Here is a 13103-nt window from a genome sequence, read left to right as displayed (position 1 = left end):
AAGGCTGGCTAGTTCTACACGTTAACATGTGTAGCAGTGTTAACAGGTTTGTGTCAGTGGAGAAAAGGCTCATAACATAGCAGCAAAGAATGTGAGGCAGCAGAAGACGCATGTTAGAGGCAATGTGGGTTTTTGTTTTGTTTTGTTTTGGGTTTTTTTGCGGTACGCGGGCCTCTCACTGTTGTGGCCCCTCCCACTGCGGAGCACAGGCTCCGGACGCGCAGGCTCAGCGGCCATGGCTCACGGGCCCAGCCGCTGCGCGGCATGTGGGATCTTCCCGGACCGGGGCACGAACCCGCGTCCCCTGCATCGGGAGGCGGACTCTCAACCACTGCGCCACCAGGGAAGCCCAGAGGCAGTGTGTTTCATGGATTCAAGGGCAGTTGTGAATTGGCCAGGGTGGGCTTTGTGGAAGAGATGGCCTGTGAACTGTCTATAAAGGGGTGCCTGACTACTGCCAGGCAAGACCTTTCTCCTGAGTTCTGGCCTCAGATATCTAATTGCCCATCCAACGTCTCTTGGGCTATCCCAAAGATATCTCAAATTCAGAAGACCTGAAACCAATCTCAGTATTTCTTCTCTCGTTTTTTGAAAATTGAAGTATAGTTGGTTTACAATATCATGTTAGTTTCAGGTGTACAGCAAAGTGATTCAGCTTACATATATATATATATATATATATATATATATACACTTTAAAAAAATTCTTTTCCATTATAGGTTATTACAAGATATTAAATATAGTTCCTTGTGCTATACAGGAAATCCTTGTTATCTGTTTTATGTATAGTGGTGTGTATGTGTTAATCCCAAACTCCCAATTTATCTCCCCTCACCCCACTATCCCTTTGGTAACCATAAGTTTCTTTTCTGTGTCTGTGAGTCTATTTCTGATTTGTAAATAAGTTCATTTGTATCATTTTTTTAGATCCCAAGTAAGTGATATCATATGATATGTGTCTTTCTCTGTCTGACTTACTTCTCTCAGTATGACCATCTCCGGGCCACTTGCAGCAACATGGATGGGCCCAAAGATGATCATACAAAGTATTTCTCCTCTTAAACCTTCCACGTTCCCTGTTGCAGAGTGGTCTGAAGAAGGACAAAAGGTCACAGATAAGTTTGAAGAAGGAAGGGAGTCAGACATTCAGAAAGAAGAGTGGTGGCCTCTGTTTTTTTCTCTGGAGCTGGAGACGAGATCATTTGCTGGGATTGATGAGCGTGGAAGTGAGGTTGGAAAAATCTGAAAGTGCTCCCATGGGGAACAGGAAGAACTGATGAGGGAGAAGAAGAAGAAGAAAAAAAAAAGACCTGCAGAGACTTTTTGAAAGCTCCGGTGAGGTGATAAACCATAAATATATAATGGTATTATTATTATTATGACAGGGTACTATTCAGCCCAGTCCTGAATTTTTGCCACCGGAGCAAACAAGAGGGAGAGACCCATATGTAGTAAAGTGGTTGGGCAGCTGTGTTTGGGAAGAGTGGGACCAGAGAGTGGACATACTAGGGAGAGGAAGCGGGGAAGTGGAGCCTGAAGGGCAAAGATGGACCCTCTCTTGGAATAGTGCACAGATGCACAGATGCAACGTGTGCCATATATTTCTAAGGCTTACTCCCTGGGTAGAGAACTTCTGTTCTCTTTAGGCTGCGTTGAGAACTGTTTTCTAGAATGACCGTTGGCTCATCTGCAGTACTGAAAGCCAGAGATATTTTGGTGTCTTTCTAGCACACGTGTGGAGGCCATAAGTCAATTTCTCTGTCAGCTTATGGTTGTGATTCAGAGGCTAAATCGTACTGTTTCAGGTACCAGGGTAGACTGTGGTCAGAGACAGGGAAATTTTTGTAAAGGAGCTATGGTAATGTCTTCTAAAAGGGTATAGAAAACATGCCTAATAAGAAAATTGTGGGTAGAATGGCAAATATGCAAAAACTATAGTCTGGGTGATTCTAAGTATGGGAAACTGTTTCCGTGGTATTTAGAAGTATTTAGACTTTTAATTTCATATGCATTTATATTCCATTCATGGTGAAGTCTGTTCCCCATCGGCCTCCCTGTTTTCCCATGACTCAACTGGAGATATTCATGAAACATACGAGACCTGGACGGCCATTGGCTAATGGTACTAAATGGCAGTGATACCTACACTTAGCTGCATGACAATTATCCTAGGATAATAAAAAATAACTGATTCTTAAACCCTGGAGATTCTTATTCAGTAGTTCTAGGATGGGGCCAGGGAACCTTTTTTTTTTTTTTTTGATCCCCCAAGTAATAATGCTGCACAGGCAGTTTTGGGATGCTGGTATAGGTGAAAAGAAAGTATAGCAAAGTATGCTTATGATATACTGAGCCATACTGGGTTACGATATATTGAGCTATTTATAGCAATCCTGCCACATCATTCAAGGTTGGGTTCCTGAAAAATCCATATAATAAGGGAATTCATGGTTGAATTGCTTAAAACCTGAGAAACACGGGGCTAGAAACTAAAATACTTAAATGAATCTATGACGTGTCTTTTTAACGTTCAATAAAGTAAAACAGTAAGTGCATGAAATTATATCCGTGATACAATGGATAGCATACAATTGATTTCCATTACCTACTAACTCTCCTGAAGTTTAACAAAACTTTAAAATTGGTTTTGCATTGGTGTGGATAATATTATGCCGAGAGGCAAGCTTTTTTCTGCGTCGAGCGCTCCATCCAAATGCTGAATGTCTTTCTGATTTCCTGACTGCTAATTGTTGACTTGGCCCTACGGTCCCACCAGAGTATGTAGCGTGATTTGAATATTGTAGGCAGAGAAGTATTAAGTATAGCCAAATGGGTAAGTCTCAGACCCCCTCCATAATGCACAGAGTCCTTTCATCTTAGCTCTGAACATGGTATTTTCATGCCAAGCACATGCTGTTGAACTTCGCTTGTACATTTCACTTCTGTCTCCTGGGAGTCAGTTACTGCTGTAAGGGTTTGCCGCTTCTTCTCTTCTATTTCCTTCTCTTCCGTTTTCTACTTTCCACCATGACCTCTGCCTCCCCCACCATCCACATGCTCACACACATCTGTACACACAGCTGGGAACCAGTCTAGCTCAGTACGATGCTTTTTATACTTTTTTGGCCACAGTACCAATATAATAATATAAAGTTGAAACAAAAGTTTAATGAAACGATGCTTACTGTTATTTGGGGAACTCTCATAGTTTCTGTTCTGTAGTCTCATACATTAAAGTGCTTATCTTCATCCTGTAATTCAGATCTTAATCCAATAAACTGATTTCCTGACCCTCTAATGGGTTGCTACTGGATGTTTGGAATAAAAACTGTTTTAGAGGTTTCGGGCATATTCTTCCAGTCAGGAAGATCTGGGTTTGAATCTTAGCTTTACCACTTGACAGCTCTGCATCTTGGGAAGTAGCTTCATTTCCTCATCTGTAGAGATGGAGATAAGATACTATACCTCGTATAGATTGTTTGAAGATGGAATGAAATAATGCATGAAAAGCATTGGTATCCCATTCTTAGTAAGGGCCTGAGCCAATGTGACGGGGTTAAAGAGAATGATGATGGTGAGAATGGTGGTGGTGGTGATATTCAGTTTTCAACTACAGCTTCCTCTCAATTCACATAATTTTAAACTGAAATTCTTATTTTTTCAAAAAGGTGCACAAAAGTCAGTGTGGGGAGTGTAGGATGTTATGTAAGAGGAACTTATATTTTGGGAAGGATTACTGCATATTCAGGAAAAATCACCACTAAAAATTGCTATTATATTCCTACAAATGTATTGCCCCTTGTGCGTGCGTTTTTCTTTTCCTGCGTGTTCCCATAGCCACCATCCTGGACAGAGCTGCAGCTCTGGCTACTGGCTTCCTTGCCTCTACGTGTTCCTGCATAGAGTGCTGCTTGGTTCATGATGAAACGAGGCCATTCAGAGCTTTTTAGTAGCCCCTGTAAACAAGCTGAGTATCTAGCTGGGCATTGGAGACCCTCCAGAAAGACCTGGGCTCAAATCTTGGTTCCCCATCTGGGGGCTTGTGTGACTTGGACACTTTTTTCTTTTTTTAAAGTTACCTTTTCAAGCTATCCTTTTTCTCATCTCTAGAATGAGGATAATAATATTTAACTGAGTAGGGCTGTTGTGAGGGTTAGTGATGATATTTGTAAACTATCCAGTCTGCGCTTCTCACACGCTGGCTGGCTCGTATGAAGCTTCCCCCATGTTGGTACATGCATCAGTTGCTCTGCCCACATCAGCAAAGACATCTTCCTCAGTTCTGCTTTGGCCATTAGCACCAGCCTTTACCTTGCCTAACTTGACCTGCAGCCTTCTCTCTGCCGAAGTGATCCCTCCCTACCTTATAAGCTCTTCCTTTACCATAAAGCTTTCGCTTACGAACCCATCTAATAATGATTTATGAACGAGTTCACCTAGTTGGCAGTAAATCATATACTGCCTTCGGATCTCTATTGCAGCCTTTTATTATTATAATTATAGTATTATCAGTTAGCTTTATATGATTTATGTCTCATGCCCCCAGGTAATTTATTAATTCCTTGAGGGTAGCGATCCTGTCTTACACGTCTTTGAATCCTCCACAGCACTTAGCACAGTTCCTTGTAATAACGTGTATTTAATAAATATTTGTTGGTACAGTGGATGACTGGATACTGCAGACAGCACATCCACAGGAGGATTGGGTCCAGTGCTTAGACTTGTGAGAGAAGGTTTAATGGATGAAAATAGACTTGAGCTGGCTTTTGTTGGGAGGGTAACATTGATGTAGGTTGATACGAGGGGTGGCGCATGGCTATGTGGGGAGAACTATTAGGTGACAAGAGCCTGCACAGGCATGTTTAAAACAAATGATGCAGCTGCAGAAGAGATGGCACTGAGCACTGCTGTGATTGGCTTCTGTGACACAGCCTCAAAGTTAGGTCCTGTGCTTAGCAACTCAGCTCTCATCCCTTTGCTTTCCCTGTTGCCCGGTTGTGGCTTATCTCCTGTGACGCTGTAACTGGGAACTGATGCGCTGTGGGGCTTCTGGTAGAAATTCTCTACGTTTTCCTCTGAGTGAAGATGCCTTTATCTCCTCTTCGTTCCCAAAGGAAATTTTCACACTGTATATAACATTTTAAAATAGCAGTTATTTTCTTTGGGTGCTTTAAAGGCATCTTTCCATTGTCTTCTGTTTTCCATTGTTTCTGTTGAGGAGTCACTGTAAGCCTTCTGGGTTTTGTGTTTTTTGGTTTTTGAAGGTCATGAGCCTGTTTTTCCTCTGGCTGTTTTTACGATTTTTCTCTATACTTTCGGTTTTCATCAAGCGTGCTGCAGTATGCCTAGGTGTGGTTTTATTTACAGTTGCCAGTCTGGGGTCTGTAGTGAGTATTAAACCTGTGGTTAGGTGGTCATTGATCACTGTCTCTTCAAATTTTGCTCCTGCTTCATTCTTTCTCTTATCTTTGTGGAACTTCCAACTACCCATGTTTAGACCTTTGTAGGTCTAAAATACAGTCTATGGATTTTATGGAGTCTGTTTTTACATGTTCCACTTTTTTTTTTTTTTTTTTTTTCTGTACACGGGCCTCTCACTGTTGTGGCCTCTCCCGTTGCGGAGCACAGGCTCCGGACGCGCAGGCTCAGCGGCCATGGCTCACGGGCCCAGCCGCTCCGCGGCACGTGGGATCCTCCCAGACCGGAGCACGAACCCGCGTCCCCTGCATCGGCAGGCGGACTCTCAACCACTGCGCCACCAGGGAAGCCCATGTTCCACTTTTTTGTCTCAGTGCTTCATTCTGTCTGTTTCATTGTGACCTCTCTTCTGGTTCACTATTTTTTCCCCTAGTGATGTCTAATCTATTGGTGAACCCATCCATCGAGTTCTTAATTTTAATTATTTTTACTTTAGTTGTAGAATTTCTATTGTTTTATAGTCTCCAGTTCTCTGAAAAAATTTTCCATCTTGCCTTTTATTTCCTTGAATGTATTAGGCATAGCTGTTTTAAAGATTATGTCTGGAAACATTTGGTATGTGTATATTCATTATATCTGTATAAAATCTGTGTATGTATCCCTATTGGTCCATTTCTATTGTTCATTACTTCCCTTGGTTTTCTATTTTCTTGTCTTTTAGCCTTGTATTCCTAGCTGTATTGATTGAATGCTGGGCATTGTATCTGAAAAACAGCAGAGAGAATATGAATCTTAGGATAATGTCATCTTTCCTCAAGATATGATTTAACTTAACTTCTGGTAGTTCCAGATCATTTTAATTTGGTCAAGGATTGAGATTAATCAAAGCTGGGCTTTAGTCTTTGAGGTTAGTCTATTTCCATTTAGTTTTATCCCTTACAAAGCTTGCATGTTTGGAAAGAGGGAGGTTTCCAGGACTCCCTTTTCTTTAGCTTCAATTCTTATCCCCCTAGTCACTGAATGTGTCAACAGCTCTGCTCAGCTTTGATGCCCTAAAGCCTCCTCTTCTGGATTCAGCAGATGCCCCTAGGCTAGGAGAAGAGCTGCCCCAAACATCAGGCTTACCATCCTGGGTTTCTTTCTTCTCCCAGATCTTGCCCTCCTAATTCTTTACTACCATCTTAGTTCTCTGATGTTTCCAAATATATTTTTTAAAACACACTTTGTGGGACTTCCCTGGTGGCGCAGTGGCTAAGAATCCGCCTGCCAATGCAGGGGACACGAGTTCGATCCCTGGTCCAGGAAGATCCCACATGCCGCGGAGCAGCTAAGCCCATGTGCCACAACTATTGAGCCTGCGCTCTAGAGCCCACGAGCCGCAACTACTGAACCCACGTGCCACAACTACTGAGGCCCGCACGCCTAGAGCCCGTGCTCCGCAACAAGAGAAGCCACTGCGACGAGAAGCCCGCACACCACAGTGAAGAGTAGCCCCCGCTCGCCTCAACTAGACAAAGCCCACGCACAGCAACAAAGACCCAATGCTGCTAAACAAAACAAAACAAAACAAAAAACACACACTTTGTTTAGGTTTCTTAGTTATTCACCAGGAGAGTTAGGTCTGAATTACCTACCGTGCCATTACCAGAAGCAGCACCCTGTCAAGCCAAGGATTTTATTATCTAAAATCTAGCAGAGATGTTTAGAAGTCTGTAATACAGAACACTAACATGATTTAAGTGGTATTTTAGGATGACTGATACATCAGTGGTATGCAAAACAGAGAGGGCTTGGGAATACCTCCATAAGTAGAACAGTTAAAAGACCATCATAACTGAATACTTTCTGAAGTGAGAGGAAGACAGGCATTAAGGTTTCTGAGTCTGGGGATTTGCAGACAGACCTGAACGAGAGTCTGGGCTCCCCTACTGACCAGCAGGTTGCCTTTGGGCAGTTCCCCAACCTATCCCCTCATCTGAAATATGGGGTAATAAAGTCCCTACCTCCTAGGGTTAAAAGAGAAGTGAGAAGCTCCCAGAAAACCCTGGTTTTCTTGCGTGGCATATAGGAAGTGCTCAGTAGTAGTAGCCATTGCTGTTACTATTCCAAGACCCGAACCTCAGTTATTTAAGTTAGAATTCAAGATCACTGTTAATGACACTAATCAGGACCACAGTTAGCATTGTCAGCTTCATGGGGGATGCGATTTATGTCCTGTGTATCACAGTGAACAGCTCATGTGCCTTTATGGAGCAGCCCTGGTGCCAGTAATATTCTAAATACTTGCCATGTACTGAATTGATTTGTAGCCAATGCCATGGTTTTGAAGATGATCCCAACCCGAAATCTCCAAGATGTAAGGATAGCTGATTTTCCAAAGTCAGGCTTGAGGGTAGAAGCTTCATATTTTAGGTTTATAGAACCATAAATTTAAGCATTTCACTTTTAAAAACAGCACAGTGTACAAGAAATGAAGCTTACAGAAAAGATAGATCAGATTATGAGCCTTCATGTTACCAACGGATTCCTAGAATCACAGATAACCTCAGAAATTATCTTTGTGAAACCTCTCCTTTTTCTAGATGATCAAAGTATCCACCAGAGAGATTGAGTGACTGGCCCGAGGACACACAGTGGTAATGACAAAGCCAGGACTGGAACACGAGCATCCCGATTTCTGGTGTATTTTCGTCCTCATGGCAAAAATAGCACCTCTTTGTCTTCTCTACCGAGTTCCATGCCTTCTTCAGCTCTGTTCAAGCAACGCTGGCCTGGGTGTTGCTGCCCATGGGAAACTTGCCTTAAAGAAGGAAGACCAGTCTATCATCTTGAATTTCACTGATAGAAGCTAGAAAACACATGCCACGTAGGCATGAGTTTCTGGTGCTGGCTGCATGTAGAATTCTACCTTTCCTTTCTTTCACCGGAGGATGCATACTTGAGAGTCATGAGAAGTCTATGTCAAATGGCAACCTTTTTATTCTGGGTTGTGTGGCAAGACCACTGGTAATTCATTACCTGTTCAGTGTGTTTGTCGCAGGGGGCGGGGGAGCAGGCTGTAAAATCAAGTAAGACAGAGGAAGTGCCTCCAGGTAAAAGGGTTACCTTTCATTGTGTATCATCGGGGATGTCCTAGCTGTTAAAAACAGCAACACCATAGAACCTGAAATAAGTGAAGCCCTTGATAATAGAGTTTTCCCTACTCGGATCAGATATTTGCTATATTTGCTTTTCCTAAAAATCTGCTTGTAATTAATGACAGCCCTGATGACTGACTTAGAACAGCTTTTACACGTGTGATTTCCGTAGTGTTTTGGCTAGGTGAGCGATAAACGTTGAGGTTTGGCTGAGCTGCGTCCTTGTTAGAAACACACAGGATGGAAATAGGGGCTGGGCCAACGGGTGGATGATACAGCAGCATCTGTCACACTGAGACTAGTAGAGGAGACCTGGCCGCCAGGATGACCAGACTTTGTAGCGAGTCGCGGAGGAGCCAGGCGAGTCTGGATCCTTGTTCCGTGGAGTGTGGTCCAAGGACCTAGGAGCTTGTTAGAAATAGAGAGTCCCAGGGCTCACCAAACCCTGCTGAATTGAGATTTGTATGTGCGTTAATGTCGGTGAAGCACTGGTCTAGGTTTTGTAATCAGCTCTTATCTTTGCTGTTAACAACACTGATCATCGGAAGGCGGACTCTCAACCACGGCGCCACCAGGGAAGCCCTAGGCTTTAGTTTTAAAGACAGAAAGCTTTTTGAACTATTTCAGGTGACCGTTTTTTCCAAATGGGTTGTCTGTGAAAAAAAATAGGGGAGGGGGCTTCCCTGGTGGCGCAGTGGTTGAGAGTCCGCCTGCCGATTCAGGGGACACGGGTTCGTGCCCCGGTCCGGGAAGATCCCACGTGCCACAGAGCGGCTGGGCCCGTGAGCCATGGCCGCTGAGCCTGCGCGTCCAGAGCCTGTGCTCCACAATGGGAGAGGCCACAACAGTGAGAGGCCCGCGTACCGCAAAAAAAAAAAAAAATAGGGGAGGAATATATTATTATAATGACGGATTGGAAGCAGGGGCGTGTTTCTGTGTTGCTGAGCTTGTCATCTTGTCCCCTCGGAAGCGCGTGTCACTACGTAGCTACTCTTCCTACTGCCCTGACTTAGCTGCGCTCTTTCTGTGTCTTAACATCTTCTCAAGAAGGAGGATCTGATCGGATTGACTGGGCAGAGCCCTTACAGTGCACACTCGCCCAGTGCATCTAATGTGGGCAGCTTTTCCTGACGCTCCCAGAACTCTCCATAACTCCTCTTATCATCCTGGACACAGGATGCTCCGTGGGCTGTGAGAATTATCTTCTCCCCTGTCTCCCGCTAGACTGGGAGTCCCTAGATGGCAGGGACTGTCTTCTTTCTTCCTATTCCTGGAACATCACTCTTGATATATGATCTTTGAGTGGGTGGGTGAAAGAGTGAGTGGAACAACTTGAGACCCACTCAGAGCAGCTGTGTTGGGGGCTCCCTGTGGCCGTTCCATGTCCTTTTGGACTGTCCCTGCAGTTCCTGTCACTCCTGAAGACACCAGATGAGTGGGCGGGGCCAGCCTGCCATGGTAACGGCACCTTGCCTGATCTTCAGGACTGGCCTGGTCCTTGTATTGCACATCTCGGGGGGGGGGGGGCGGAGTGGGGGGACGGCCGCATTTAGGCTTTGTAGGATTAGCCAAAGACCTAGAAGAGGTAGAGCTCCTACTCCCAGTGAATTTACACTTTGGTTAGGAAGAGAGGCTGAGCACAGCTGAAAAGTTTACATTTAAGATAAGAGTTAGATAAGAAGAAAGACAACATTGGAATAGCTGCCCTGACGCAATGTTCGATTTTCAAATGAGCAGTACAGGATCCCTGGGTATTGTGGGGCCTGGAGGGGGACGGGTTCCTTCCGCTGGAGCGTCCGGGGCGGGGGGCCTCGTGGTGGAGGAGGGCGGAGGCTGCGTCTTGGAGGACTGCTGGGGGTTGGCAAGGCCAGGAAGGAGGAACAGAGAGGCAGCGGCAGGCGGCGTCTGAGACAGCGAGTAGGTCAGAAGTGGGGCAGAGGGCCAAGGGAAAGGCAGGGGCTAGGATTTAGTTCCAGAATTGAATTAGACTCTACAGGCAGAGGGCGGGGCCCCAGGTGGCGGAGCAGCTGCACGTAGGGGAGATGGGAAGGCCTTTGTGAGCTGGACGAGGAGATTACTGAGACTTTGACCATCTCAGCCTGAAGTCATCTGAATAGAATATTCAGAGCTCGTTTTTGGAGGAGAAAATGAATAAAGGAAAGATGAGGCAGCCAAGGGTTGAAAAGAGGATGATATCCCACTGTGCACGAAGTCCTGTGGAATGGATGCTTGGTCGCCATTGTCTCTGCTTTTGAATCCTGCATCGAATTTAAACTTCCGTGTAAACAGGCTGAAGATGAGTGATAGAGGGCACTGTGTTAGTGACCCCGCTCTGGGTGTATTTAGGTGGACAAGGGAAAGACTGTCTAGAAATGCATCTGGAAGGAGGGGAGAGAGGTGTTATGTGGGCTGGTGGAGGACAGGTGACCCCAGGCCAGAGGAGGCGCATGGCAGTGAGGAAAGACCCTGAGGGAACACTCCAAATAAGAGATGCTTTCGGGCTTCCCTGGTGGCGCAGTGGTTGAGAGTCCGCCCGCCGATGCAGGGGACACGGGTTCGAGCCCTGGTCCGGGAAGATCCCACATGCCGCGGAGCAATTAAGCCCGTGTGCCACAACTACTGAGCCTGCACTCTTGAGCCCACGTGCCACAACTACTGAAGCCCATGTGCCACAACCACTGAAGCCTGCGTGCCTAGAGCCTGTGCTCCACAACAAGAGAAGCCACTGCAATGAAAAGCCCTCGCACCGCAACGAAGAGCAGCCCCCGCTCGCTGCAACTAGAGAAAGCCAGCGCACAGCAACGGAAGACCCAACGCAGCCAATAAAATAAATAAATTAATTAATTAATTTAATTAATCTTAAAAAAAAAAGTACTAAAAAAAAAAAAAGAGATGCTTTCACGTCAAAGCGATGCTGAAGCCAGAGCCGGAGGCTGGTGCACTCTGCAGGGAGACAGACGACATCAGGAGGGGTGGCCAGTGGGCGAAAGGCCTTGGAATCGCGTGAACTGATTCCGTAAGCGCTTGGGAGTGCCCATGCCGGGCTTCGACACGCGTCTGTTACCCAGATACCCTCGAGGAATGACATGGTTATTCTGTCCACCCTCGGCTCTTGGAAGGATAATACCCAAAGGTATTTGTCAGGCCCTGGTCCTCTGAGTACCTGATACACTGAAGGTACCTGCCGTAAACACAGCCCAGCGTTAGGTGTCCGGGCCCTGTGACTGGCCGAGTTTCTGTGTCATGGGACCCTCTCAGCTGAGAGCAGGGGTGGCCTGCACCACCACCCCACCGAGACGGCCCCTGGGGAATGAGCACCGCACTCAAGCAGGGGCGGGGGGCTCTAGGGCAAAGCCCCTGATAAGCTCTCAGGGCCCCCCAGCCCCCATGTACACATAAGCTGTGCGGTTTTGAGGAAGAGGAAAATAGAAGAGGGTCAGGCAGGGGTGTCAGACTTCACGGTGCAGACATGACAGTGGGTAGCAGAAATGCCTGATGTGTTGCTTCTCTTCTGCAGAAGGGCACCATGCCGGTGGAGAGGATGCGCATGCGCCCGTGGCTGGAAGAACAGATCAACTCAAACACGATACCAGGGCTGAAGTGGCTTAACAAGGTAAGTGCGTGTGTGCGCGTCTGCTTGTATGCGCATGGGTGTGTGTATCTGTGTGAGAGAGACCCTCACTAAGCCGGTGCCTGTGGATCACCGCAAGTGAAACTGTTCTTCGTGTCCAAAATATTATGCTTATTATTTACAAAAAACAACCAAGCAAAAAGGATCATGAAAATATGAAATTATCATACAAGGAAGACTTATCATCCTCTCAGACTGTAGCCTCGACCCCGAGGTAAGGCTCTGGTCTCGTGGATGACTGTTGATGGGAAGCTTCTTGCTGTATTTCTGTTCAGTAATTCTTACCCTTTTCCTTCTCTAAATACCTTTCTTGCTTCTGGTTTTCGAGGATTAGAGGACATGGAAACTGTAGGGCTTTCTGCTGGGAATGGAGCATATTGATTTTCTTTTCAGTATTCTTTATGTAAAGAAAACTTTTGTTTTTGTCTTAAAAAATGGTTTTATTTTTATCATGAAATCCTGTTTGTGTGCCTACCTGTCCTAAAAAAGCAGTATTGCATCATTTACACCCCCTATCTATACATAAATACTTGCTTACTTTTATCAACCTGAAAACTCTCAGTTTACTTGATCCTGCCTCTCATGGCGGAATCAGGAAGACATTGGATGTAAAAGTAAAGACCACCTGAAAACATTTAGTTAAAATCTAGAAAAGCAACGAATACATCATGCTTTCTCTTAGATGGCCCGAGAGAGAGATTGCTCTCGCACTACCAGGAATTGCAGTTCTTCGGAGCAAATGTCTTCTTCCTCTTCTGCCTCCCCCCTGCGTTTTTAATCTTAAGGACACGATGAATAATTTAGCAGGTCAGCCTTTACCTTTGTATCACGTGCTCCAGAGCTTCGAGCCAGATTGTGGCCGCTCCTAACAAGAGTACAAAATATTGCAGCATATTTTTTTTTTTTACTAATGTTA

At 45.4% G+C, this 13103-nt stretch overlaps 1 protein-coding gene across 3 annotated transcripts in view; it reads left to right on the top strand.

Annotated features, from left to right (window-relative positions):
• IRF2 (interferon regulatory factor 2) overlaps window positions 1-13103 on the top strand; it is an 85387-nt gene that overhangs the window by 32553 nt on the left and 39731 nt on the right. For 2 of the 3 annotated variants that reach the window (XM_022570939.3, XM_022570938.2), the window contains one exon: window positions 12074-12169. In XM_022570939.3, the coding sequence (XP_022426647.1) occupies window positions 12083-12169 (87 nt within the window). In that variant the 5' untranslated portion in view covers window positions 12074-12082. Of the gene's footprint in view, window positions 1-1086; window positions 1337-12073; window positions 12170-13103 lie in introns of those variants that run through there. The other variant, XM_022570941.3, reaches the window with a different exon arrangement.

This window comes from Delphinapterus leucas, chromosome 21, assembly GCF_059928025.1.
Source record: "Delphinapterus leucas isolate spDelLeu-1000000601 "Yukka" chromosome 21, BTC_Dleu_Yukka2, whole genome shotgun sequence".
NCBI lineage: Eukaryota > Metazoa > Chordata > Mammalia > Artiodactyla > Monodontidae > Delphinapterus > Delphinapterus leucas.
Note: the sequence above shows the minus strand (reverse complement) of the source record. Positions and strands in the feature narration are given on the sequence as shown.